The sequence below is a fragment of the Pseudophryne corroboree genome, chromosome 7, assembly GCF_028390025.1.
Source record: "Pseudophryne corroboree isolate aPseCor3 chromosome 7, aPseCor3.hap2, whole genome shotgun sequence".
In the NCBI taxonomy this organism is placed as follows: domain Eukaryota; kingdom Metazoa; phylum Chordata; class Amphibia; order Anura; family Myobatrachidae; genus Pseudophryne; species Pseudophryne corroboree.
The window spans coordinates 357,080,614-357,093,516 of NC_086450.1; the positions used below are offsets into that span (position 1 = coordinate 357,080,614).

The 12,903-nt window shown below is 44.3% G+C and overlaps 1 protein-coding gene across 1 annotated transcript in view; it reads right to left on the bottom strand.

The window, feature by feature from the left end:
- Window positions 1-839: 839 nt before the first annotated feature.
- Window positions 840-12,903, bottom strand: part of VPS35L (VPS35 endosomal protein sorting factor like) — a 154,104-nt gene continuing 142,040 nt past the window's right edge. Inside the window, exons 30-31 of the mRNA XM_063934448.1 lie at window positions 4,010-4,156; window positions 840-1,906 (exon numbers count right to left, since the gene is read on the bottom strand). Of these exons, the coding sequence (XP_063790518.1) occupies window positions 1,808-1,906; window positions 4,010-4,156 (246 nt within the window). The 3' untranslated portion in view covers window positions 840-1,807. The remainder of the gene's footprint in view (window positions 1,907-4,009; window positions 4,157-12,903) is intronic.

The following is a 12,903-nucleotide window of genomic DNA, read 5'->3' on the forward strand; positions in this document are numbered from 1 at the left end:
CCAAGCTGGATTGAAGCGCATACACACTTGCCGATGCTGGCAATGACGATGCCTCTCAGTAGTGTGTTGTCTTGGGGTATCTGGCTTGTGCTGGCCTGGGGTTTCTCATGACCTGGACTTAGACCTACCAGATGATATCGCTGTTGGTGGGCCCATATTTTTTGGGCAACATGCTAAGCACCTAAAATTTATGCTGTTATATTGCAGAGTTTATTATAATTATTCCGATTAGGATTGTTCAGTATTTAGAGAGCGGGCCTGCAATTTCTCTGTACTTTTTGTGGAACTACAAGTCTCAGCATGGTAGCACCTCTAATTATGCTTAGAATTAGGATGTGCAGTCCAACACTCCTCCCCCTGGCCCCCATAACTTCTGTGGGTTCCATTACAAAGTTGACCCGCACACTTTACTGTTTCCAGGACAATAGAAGAGAGCATGGAGGTAAGGGGTACAGACTAATGCACCCGACACACTGGGCGATGTTGCAGGGTGATAATGAACGTTCTCGTTCATTAATGACGAGAAATCGTTCATATCGCTCAGTGTGTATGCACCCGGCCCCGTGGTCGTTCATCGTTGGATTTCCGTTGTTTTGCAATGGAAGACAATTTGGACGATTTTGAGATCGATCATCGTCCAAATTGCTGCCATCGCCCAGTGTGTAGTGTGCATTAGAAAGGAGGCCTGCATTAGATACTCACCCACCAAACTCGTTGCTGTTTATTTAATATAGAGATCTTTGTAAAGGTGGGTTCCATGGGGATTTCAATTTGTCCCCCTCCCAGCTAAAGTACACAAATTTAAAGTGAATATTGGTTTAAGCAAGAAAATCAACAAATTTGAAATGAAGAAACTTTATTTTACAATGTTGACTTACATAGGAATGGTGTACATACATGTTACACTACACATCCCCAGAGAATGGATAACGCATTTCCTTTCCAGCTGTAAAAGATATGCATATCAGAAGTCACAACTGTATAAAAGCACTGTATAGTCTCATGTTTTTATAAGGTCAGGTGACAGTGAGGTGACTTATGACACCCAAATACTCACGTTTTCTATCAGATCTCATATGTATATTATTTATTGGAGTTTATACACATATTAAACCTCACTTGTGTATTATAATGTATAATCAGATTTATATTATAGTCAGATGTGCCGTGATAGCCTCAATAGACCCTAGAAACACTGTTAAAAATGCATTAGAAGGAATAACATACCCCTTCATGTAGCTTATACAGCAATATCACAAGCCTGAATCTCCATAGATGCGCATTACACTCTTTAACTTGTAATATGTTTATAATAAACAGTGGTGGTTTCATTTCGCATGTATACTAAAATGCTTCTGAACAAAAAGGATTACGGACATGGCCTTTGATTAATAGGCAGGTGTAATTTAAATCAACCTACATACTAATGTTCAAATATAAGGATTGTGAATACAGAAGGCAGTATAAAGTAAGTGCGTGTTAATGTAGACAAGAAAAAGCAGCAATGAGTCTGTGGAAACAATACTTCAATTATTCTGCTAACCATGTGCCAGGTGTTTGTGGATAGGATGGACATAGGGTTTAGAACACATTTTTAAAATGACTTGTTACACTGATAGAGGTCATTGTGTTCTACACATATATACAATACTTTAGAACTACCAGGCTGAATTGACAGGAGACTACGATCAGGCAGTTCTCAGTTTCTCGTCTGGCATTCTAACTGCAGTATAAAACACCCAGCTTCTTAGGCAGGCACTCCATTGTAACTCTTGGCTGTTAGCAATTCATATGTAGACACACCTCATCAGGTTCTAGACTGCAAAGGAAGCCTGACTGCCAAGTCGCCCAAGTAACTTGATTCGGGCTGTTTACTTCTTCTCTTGATGTATTCCAATGTTTTAACCTAATTAAAAGACAAATTATTATGTACAATTAGATTTGTGATAAGAAATATATACATACCAGGCATCGGGGAATTGTTTAATACTCTAATATGGTGCCCAATGGGAAACATTCATGCAAATCAGAAAGCAAGGACGTGGCACAAAAGGCATAGTAACCAAGGAGCAAGCTAAAAGTAGGATAAGGGAAGGTGAATGTAAAACCTGCCTACTATTATAACTGTAACTAGGGTTGTCCGTCGACGGTCAACGGTTTGTAACCATCCCGAGGGTTAAACCAACAATGGTTCAGATCTATGCATGCAAATGAAATGGGACTGCAGTACTGAAAAGCGATTGGATTTTTCCATAAGTGGTTGCTTATCGGGGGCTACCTGATGCTGCCCCGGGTGCCGGCTGCTGACCGCTCCCAGTGCATCGCTGCTCCTCCGGCTACCCCAGTCACATGGGTGCTCCCCCCCGTCATGAGACCGCTGCCAGGGGCGGAGTAGTGGGGAGGATGCAGTCACGGCGCTGCCCAGGCTTCTCCGCCAGGGGTCACCGCACCGGGGGCAGCTTCCGGGCTGTGGTGCCATGCCTGCAGTCCCAGCCTGCTGCTGCTGCAGCAGACATGGGACACTGCAGGTTGTCCCGGTCATCTGGGATTTTGTTTCACCTGCCTCAGATTCTGCAATTCCCCAGAAACAGCCCCGTTTCCGTGTGAAAACGGGTCTGTTTCTACCAAAAACACACAGATTTCACTAAACCTGTGTGTTTTTGGGAGAAAGTGCTTTTTTTTTTTTACAGGCGATCAATCTGGATAGTCTGTAAAAAAAATAATGGTGAAACATTGGGAAAAAAAATCACGAAAAACATATGTTTTTCACACTCGATGTTTTACCGGGCCTAATAGGATATCCCCCTAAATCTCTCTCCTTCATAGAATACTGCCCACAAACAATGATTCGGATGATATCCAGGCTCTAGGTCGACCTTGTAAAGGTCAAAAGTCATTAGGTCGACCACTAACGATTGACATGCATTAAGTAGACATAGTCAATAGGTCAATGTGTAAAAGGTTGACAGTGCTTATGTTCGACCGCTGCAAATGAGACACACATATGGTCGACACAGCTTTTTTGGGGTCTTCAGCACTTTGATCAACTTTTCCATACTTTACCATCCACGTTGACTACGATTGGGAATAACAACCTGTGCTGAGCCGAAGCCCTTGCCCAAAGTATGGCGAGCGAAGCAGTACACTAATTGGGGTTCCATGTGCTTTGACATTAAAATTTTTATTGTGTCTTCCTTTTTTTCTATCGACGTTTTGGCATGTCAACCTTTTCATGTGTCGACTTTTTAACCCTGTCAACATTTCCTACCGTCTACCTTTTGTCATGTTGACATTTTGACCCTGCCAACCTTATGACTGTAGACCTTTTTCATGTAGATCTGATGATCTATACCCAATCCGGACATAACACATTGTTAAAAATGTAATTTTATTTTACAACATATATTAGAGCTTCTGAAGCAGAGCGGGGCTCCAGGCTCTCCTTTACATGTAAAAAGTAATTGAATCACTAAGAAACAGGATTAAGCCACTTTACAACACACCCGATTACCTGCCAAGTCAGGAGGTTTATATATGCATACATACAACTGTCTATTATTGTATATGCATTCAACATTGCTATCAAATAGTGTCTGTACTTGAGCAGACGTCCTAAGGTTTATCATGTCTAATGTACTATACAGGAGGCCTGTTACATTTTCGGTGTTACTGGTCTTTTTAAGCTACAATTGTGTTTTGCATTACAAAAGTAGCAAGGCATGGTGGGACTTATGGTTCATCAAGAGCTGAAGATAGAGGAGATTACAAATTCCCCTTAATTACAGTAAGCCCTCAGCTGGAGTCCTCTGTTGCAGTAAGGTACTATAGGTGTAGATGGTAGCCAAGAAGGAGCTACTGATTTGCATTTATTGACTATGGAACACATTAAGGTTACAAAAAAATTATGTGCTTAGATAATATGGTCAGGAACGTATACACATGAGCTGCATAAAACATCAATCCTATAGACTATTGGATGAACGCTCTTCTCCTATACGCCTTTGCTCACCATAGTCTTGGTGTCAGCAAAGCCATGTTTCTGAACCAGGTTCCACAGGTTCACAGCCAGCTGGTTCAGCTTGTTATTCCTCAGGTCTCCGTGAGTGAGAATACTATTAAAAAAGAGCAGTGCAAGGGCGCTCTGACGCTTTAGAGTCTACAACAAGAAAAGATAACAGTCACATTACATTAAGCTTGGTCACTGATATACAGTATGACTTTTCCTGACATGTATTCCAGCCCAAATATGTGTATATATATATATATATATATATATATATATATATATATATATATATATATATATATGTGTACATATACAAACATACATACATACATACATACACACGTATGTACGTACACTCACTCACTCTGTGGACACTTTCCTAGGATCACTTTTGTAGTACTTGGTAGGACTCCCCTTTTGCTCTAGAACAGTTAAATTCTATGTGGCATGGAAGCATTTCCTTGACAATCTGGTCCATGGTGAGATGACGGATTCACGTTTAGTTTGTTGACTGCACATTTAGCAACAGTAATTACTTATGTAGGCTGGTCAATTAAAGTATGTTCATTTGTTAATAAAGGGCCTAAATGTGTGCCAAGAAAACATTCCCACACCACTGCATCACCTGAACCAATTCTGCCCAATCAGAATGTTACAGTAATGCTAAAAAAAAATATATAGGTAAAGATCACAGGTAAAGCTCTAAGACTGGTCAAAAGAAAGATCAGTCTTTCGGACTGGACAAAAGAATACAGCCATCAAAGGGGGTAATTCAGAGTTGATCACAGCAGCAAATTTGTTAGCAGTTGGGCAAAACCATGTGCACTGCAAGTGGGGCAGATATAACATGTGCAGAGAGAGTTAGATTTGGGTGGGTTATTTTGTTATTGTGCAGGATAAATACTGGCTGCTTTATTTTTACACTGCAATTTAGATTTCAGTTTGAACACACCCCATCCAAATCGAACTCTCTCTGCACGTTATATCTGCGCCCCCCCCCCCTGCAGTGCACATGGTTTTGCCCATCTGTTAACAAATTTGCTGCTACAATCAACTCTGAATTAAGCCCAAAGTGTACCTTAATTGATGGTCTAAAGGATATCACAAGTTCTAGCACAAAAGACACCTCATCTACCAACACATTTCGAGCTATGCAGGTTCTTCTTCAGGGCTGGATACAGCCCCAGGGAAGAGACTGCATAGGAGGAAACTTGAGGTGTTTTTTTGTGCTGGGACTTGTGGTATCCGAAAGACTGATATTGCTTGTGGACTATACCATTGTTTGTGGTTCTCTTGGATTACCTGCATTATCATGTTGCATTTTATATGTTTTATTGCGATTCAATAAATTGTTCAACTTTTACTGGATATTCTGGATTGAATTTAATCTTGAACAAATTAAATCTATAAATATTGGTACAAAGATACCTTATGTGTTTATTCCACCATTTTGTGAGTGAGTAGAGTATGTTTTGTATCTCTAAACTCATGGGGAAGATTTGGTTGGTGATATAGAATAAGTGCCACGGGGTGAAACCCAAAGATACTTTGATACGAGTGTCTACTCTGTAATTAGATGTGAGTACAGTACATTGTCCCACCCCATTACGCTGAGGAGAACAGCCCCATCGATTAAATAGCTTTGGTGTGATTTGCACTCGTTATTTTGTATGCTACTACGAGACGAGTAAGAATAAACAGTGGATTAACCATACAAAGACCATAATTGTATACGCCAAATTCTGACACTACCATCTGTAAGCTACACTAGAAAGCAAGATTTGTCAGACCAGGTAACATTTATCCAATAGAAACCTGAGCCTGTGTCCAGTGCTGTAACTACAGTAGGAGCCCGGGGCCCATGGCAAAGTGAGAAACTTTCTGCCCCCCCAACACACACACACACACACACACACACACACACACACACACACTTTTCTAGCTTTAGTTGAGGCAAAGTCTCTGAATACAGTTTGAGTATCCCTTATCCAAAATTAAAAAACACACATTTTTTGTTCCCCCTTCTGAGATGACACATATATATGTATATTATGTTATATATCTATATAATATATCTAAATATACACAATATATAATATATATGTCATTATCTCAGTAGGGGATCCAAAAATGTGGGATTTTGAATTTTGAATCAGGGATACTCAACCTGTATTTCCTCCAAATCCAAACTCTCCACCACCTTTTGCTCAGATGAAAGTATGGCAGGTCCCTCTAACCTCTCCTACCCAAGCAAACTGCCAATTTCTATTACCACAACACCCCAAAATACATGTCTTACATAATAAATTGATTTTTGAGCTTTTTAAAGAAAATCAACAAAAAAAAATAAGAATTTACTTACCGATAATTCTATTTCTCGGAGTCCGTAGTGGATGCTGGGGTTCCTGAAAGGACCATGGGGAATAGCGGCTCCGCAGGAGACAGGGCACAAAAAAGTAAAGCTTTTACCAGATCAGGTGGTGTGCACTGGCTCCTCCCCCTATGACCCTCTTCCAGACTCCAGTTAGGTACTGTGCCCGGACGAGCGTACACAATAAGGGAGGCAATTTGAATCCCGGGTAAGACTCATACCAGCCACACCAATCACACCGTACAACTTGTGATCTAAACCCAGTTAACAGTATGATAATAGAAAGAGCCTCTTAAAGATGGCTCCTTAACAATATAACCCGAATTTGTTAACAATAACTATGTACAGTATTGCAGATAATCCGCACTTGGGATGGGCGCCCAGCATCCACTACGGACTCCGAGAAATAGAATTATCGGTAAGTAAATTCTTATTTTCTCTATCGTCCTAAGTGGATGCTGGGGTTCCTGAAAGGACCATGGGGATTATACCAAAGCTCCCAAACGGGCGGGAGAGTGCGGATGACTCTGCAGCACCGAATGAGAGAATTCCAAGTCCTCTTTTGCCAGGGTATCAAATTTGTAGAATTTTACAAACGTGTTTTCCCCCGACCACGTAGCTGCTCGGCAGAATTGTAATGCCGAGACCCCTCGGGCAGCCGCCCAAGATGAGCCCACCTTCCTTGTGGAATGGGCCTTAACAGATTTAGGCTGTGGCAGGCCTGCCACAGAATGAGCAAGTTGAATTGTGTTACAAATCCAACGAGCAATCGTCTGCTTAGAAGCAGGGGCACCCAACTTGTTGGGTGCATATAGTATCAACAGCGAGTCAGATTTTCTGACTTCAGCCGTCCTTGAAATGTATATTTTTAAGGCTCTGACAACGTCCAACAACTTGGAGTCCTCCAAGTCGCCAGTGGCCGCAGGCACCACAATAGGTTGGTTCAGGTGAAACGCTGATACCACCTTAGGGAGAAAATGCGGACGAGTCCTCAGTTCTGCCCTATCCGAATGGAAGATTAGATAAGGGCTTTTATAAGATAAAGCCGCCAATTCAGATACTCTCCTGGCGGAAGCCAGGGCCAGTAACATAGTCACTTTCCATGTGAGATATTTAAAATCCACCTTTTTCAATGGTTCAAACCAATGGGATTTGAGGAAATCTAAACCTACATTTAGATCCCACGGTGCCACCGGAGGCACCACAGGAGGCTGTATATGCAGTACTCCTTTAACAAAAGTCTGTACCTCAGGAACTGAGGCCAATTCTTTTTGGAAGAATATTGACAGGGCCGAAATTTGAACCTTAATAGATCTCAATTTGAGACCCATAGACAATCCTGATTGTAGGAAATGTAGGAAACGACCCAGTTGAAATTCCTCCGTCGGAACACTCCGATCCTCGCACCACGCGACATATTTTCGCCAAATGCGGTGATAATGTTTCGCGGTGACTTCCTTCCTTGCCTTAATCAAGGTAGGAAAGACTTCTTCTGGAATGCCTTTCCCTTTTAGGATCTGGCGTTCAACCGCCATGCCGTCAAACGCAGCCGCGGTAAGTCTTGAAAGAGACAGGGACCCTGTTGTAGCAGGTCCCTTCTCAGAAGTAGAGGGCACGGGTCGTCCGTGACCAACTCTTGAAGTTCCGGGTACCAAGTCCTTCTTGGCCAATCCGGAGCCACTAGTATTGTTCTTACTCCTCTTCACCGTATAATCTTCAATACCTTTGGTATGAGAGGCAGAGGAGGAAACACATATACTGATTTGTACACCCAAGGTGTTACCAGTGCGTCCACAGCTATTGCCTGTGGATCTCTTGACCTGGCGCAATACTTGTCCAGTTTCTTGTTGAGGCGAGACGCCATCATGTCTACCATTGGTCTTTCCCAACAGTTTATTAGCATGTGGAAGACTTCTGGATGAAGACCCCACTCTCCCGGGTGAATATCGTGTCTGCTGAGGAAGTCTGCTTCCCAGTTGTCCACGCCCGGGAAGAACACTGCTGACAGTGCTATTACGTGATTCTCCGCCCAGCGAAGAATCTTGGCAGCTTCTGCCATTGCACTCCTGCTTCTTGTGCCGCCCTGTCTGTTTACATGGGCGACCGCCGTGATGTTGTCCGACTGAATCAACACCGGTTTTCCTTGCAGGAGTGGTTCCGCCTGGCTTAGAGCATTTTAGATTGCTCTTAGTACCAGAATGTTTATGTGAAGAGACTTTTCCAGGTTCGTCCATACCCCCTGGAAGTTTCTTCCTTGTGTGACTGCTCCCCAACCTCTCAGGCTGGCGTCCGTGGTCACCAGGATCAAATCCTGTATGCCGAATCTGCGGCCCTCCAATAGATGAGCCTTTTGCAACCACCACAGAAGATATACCCTTGTCCTTGGCGACAGGGTTATTCGCAGGTGCATCTGAGGATGCGACCCTGACCATTTGTCCAACAGATCCCTTTGGAAAATTCTTGCATGGAATCTGCCGAATGGAATTGCTTCGTAAAAAGCCACCATTTTTCCCAGGACTCTTGTGCATTGATGTACAGACACCTTTCCTGGTTTTAGGAGGTTCCTGACAGGTCGGATAACTCCTTGGCTTTTTCCTCGGGAAGAAAAACCTTTTTCTGAACCGTGTCCAGAATCATCCATAGGAACAGCAGACGTATCGTCGGAAAACAGCTGCGATTCTTGGAATATTTAGAATCCAGTCGTGCCGTCGAAGAACTACTTTAGATAGTGCTCTTCCGACCTCCAACTGTTCTCTGGAACTTGCCCTTTTCAGGTCGTGCAAGTAAGGGATAATTTAGATGCCTTTTTTCTTTGAAGAAACATCTTTTCGGCCATTACCTTGGTAAAAAGGCCCGGGGTGCCGTGGATAATTCAAACGGCATCGTCTGAAACTGATATTGACAGTTCTGTACCACGAACCAGAGGTACCCTTGATGAGAAGGACAAAATTTGGACATGGAGGTAATCCTTGATGTCCAGGGACACCATATAGTCCCCTTTTTTCCGGTTCGCTATCAATGCTCTGAGTGACTTTATCTCGATTTGAACCTTTTATGTAAGTGTTCAAAACATTTTAGATTTAGACTATGTGTCACCAAGCCGTCTGGCTTCAGTACCACAATATAGTGTGGAAAAATAATACCCTTTTCCTTGTCGTAGGAGGGGTACTTTGATTATCACCTGCTGGATATACAGCTTGTGAATTGTTTCCAATGCTGCCTCCCTGTCGGAGGGAGCCGTTGGTAAAGCAGACTTCAGGAACCTGCGAGGAGAAGATGTCTCGACTCTCCAATCTTTACCCCTGGGATAATACTCGTACGATCTAGGGGTCAACTTGCGAGTGATCCCACTGCGCCCTGAGACTCTTGAGACTACCCCCCCACCTTGAGTCCGCTTGCACGGCCCCAGCGTCAAGCTGAGGACTTGGCAGACGCGGTGGAGGGCTTCTTTTCCTGGGAAAGGGCTGCCTGCTGCAGTCTACTTCCCTTACCTCTATGTCTGGGCAGATATGACTGGCCTTTTGCCTGCATGCCCTCATGGGAAAGGAAAGATTGAGGCTGAAAAGACGGTGTCTTTTTTAGCTGAGATGTAACTTGGGGTAAAAAGGTTGGATTTCCCAGCTGTTGCTGTGGTCCCCAGGTCCGATGGACCGACCCCCAAATAACTCCTTCCCTTTATACAGCAATACTTTCATCTGCCGTATGGGATCTGTATCACCTGACCACTGTCGTGTCCCTGAATCTTCTGGGAGATATGGACAACGCACTTATCTTGATGCCAGAGAGCAAATATCCCTCTGTGCATCTCACATACATATATATAGAATGCATCCTATTAAATGCTCTACATGAATAAAATATTTTCAGTCAGGGAATCCGACCAAGCCAACCCAGCACTGCATCTCCAGGCTGATGGCGATCGCTGGTCGCAGTATAACCACCGTATGTGTGTATATACTTTTTAGGATATTTTTCCAGCTTCCTATCAGCTGGCTCCTTGAGGGCGGCCGTATCTGGAGACGGTAACGCCACTTGATAAGCGTGTGAGCGCCTTATCACCCTAAGGGGTGTTTCCCAACGTACCCTAATTTCTGGCGGGAAAGGGTATAACGCCAATATTTGCTATCGGGGTAACCCTACGCATCATCACACACTTCATTTTATTTTATCTGATTCAGGAAAAACTACAGGTAGTTTTTTCACTCCCACATAATACCCTTTCTTGTGGTACTTGTAGTATCAGAAACACGTAACACCTCCTTCATTGCCCTTAACGTGTGGCCCTAATGAGAAATACGTTTGTTTATTCACCGTCGACACTGTATTCAGTGTCCGTGTCTGTGTCTGTGTCGACCGACTGAGGTAAATGGGCGTTTTTAAAACCCCTGACGGTGTTTCTGAGACGCCTGGACCGGTCCTAATAGATTGTCGGCCGTCTCATGTCGTCAACCGACCTTGCAGCGTGTTGACATTCTCACGTAATTCTCTAAATAAGCCATCCATTCCGGTGTCGACTCCCTAGAGAGTGACATCACCATTACAGGCAATTTCTCCGCCTCCTCACCAACATCGTCCTCATACATGTCGACACACACGTACCGACACACAGCACACACACCGGGAATGCTCTGACAGAGGACAGGACCCACTAGCCCTTTGGGGAGACAGAGGGAGAGTCTGCCAGCACACACCAAAAACGCTATAATTATATAGGGACAACCTTATATAAGTGTTTCTCCCTTATAGCATCTTTTATATATATACAATATCGCCAAAATCAGTGCCCCCCCTCTCTGTTTTAACCCTGTTTCTGTAGTGCAGTGCAGGGGAGAGCCTGGGAGCCTTCTCTCCAGCTTTTCTGTGAGAGAAAATGGCGCTGTGTGCTGAGGAGATAGGCCCCGCCCCTTTTTCGGCGGGCTCGTCTCCCGCTATTTTTGAAGTTAGGCAGGGGTTAAATATCTCCATATAGCCTCTGTGGGCTATATGTGAGGTATTTTTTGCCTCTAATAAGGTTTTTATTTGCCTCTCAGAGCGCCCCCCCCAGCGCTCTGCACCCTCAGTGACTGTTGTGTGAAGTGTGCTGAGAGGAAAATGGCGCACAGCTGCAGTGCTGTGCGCTACCTTAAGAAGACTGAGGAGTCTTCAGCCGCCGATTTTGGACCTCTTCTCTCTTCAGCGTCTGCAAGGGGGCCGGCGGCGCGGCTCCGGTGACCATCCAGGCTGTACCTGTGATCGTCCCTCTGGAGCTAGTGTCCAGTAGCCAAGCAGCAAATCCACTCTGCACGCAGGTGAGTTCACTACTTCTCCCCTAAGTCCCTCGTTGCAGTGATCCTGTTGCCAGCAGGACTCACTGTAAAGTAAAAAACCTAAGCTAAACTTTCTCTAAGCAGCTCTTTAGGAGAGCCACCTAGATTGCACCCTTCTCGTTCGGGCACAAAATCTAACTGGAGTCTGGAAGAGGGTCATAGGGGGAGGAGCCAGTGCACACCACCTGATCTGGTAAAAGCTTTACTTTTTTGTGCCCTGTCTCCTGCGGAGCCGCTATTCCCCATGGTCCTTTCAGGAACCCCAGCATCCACTTAGGACGATAGAGAAATGACATTTCTGTATTGGCCAAATTATGCTAAATAATTGCCTCCGCTCCAAGGCCCTCATTCCGAGTTGTTCGCTCGCTAGCTGCTTTTAGCAGCATTGCACACGCTAGGCCGCCACCCTCTGGGAGTATATCTTAGCTTAGCAGAATAGCGAACGAAAGAGTAGCAAAATTGCTACTAAAAAAATTCATGCAGTTTCTGAGTAGCTCCAGACCTACTCCTAGATTGCGATCACCTCAGTCAGTTTAGTTCCTGGTTTGACGTCACAAACACGCCCTGCGTTCGGCCAGCCACTCCCCCGTTTCTTCAGCCACTCATGCGTTTTTCCCTGGCACGCCTGCATTTTTTAGCACACTCCCGGAAAACGCTCAGTTACCTCCCAGAAACGCCCCTTTCCTGTCAATCACTCACCGATCAGCAGTGAGACTGAAAAGCGTCGCACGAACACCAGCAAATCTACTAAGTTTTGTGTTAAATAACTTAGCGCATGCGCGCTGCGTACCATGTGCATGCGCATTTTCCACCTAATCGCTGCGTTGCGAAAAACGGCAACGAGCGAACAACTCGTAATGACCACCCAAGTGCATGCTTAGTCACTGGGAGGGGTGCACTGAGTCCCGACAGCACTGCCCCTCACTGGATGTTGTTTTATACACCTTTCACTGTAAACTCTAGATACTGTTGTGCATGAAAATGCCAGATCACCAGTATCCGAGATCATCAAACCTCCCACAACCAAAGTCACTTAGATCACATTACTCATACATTCTGGTGTTTAGTATAATAAGCAACAAGTAAACAATTATGTTAATGTAAATGCTGCCAGTTCACATTATATGCCACACTGCGTATTCCCCAAGTCCCATTATATGCCACACTGCGTATTCTCTAAATCCCGTTATATGCCACACTGCGTATTCTGTAAGTCCCAT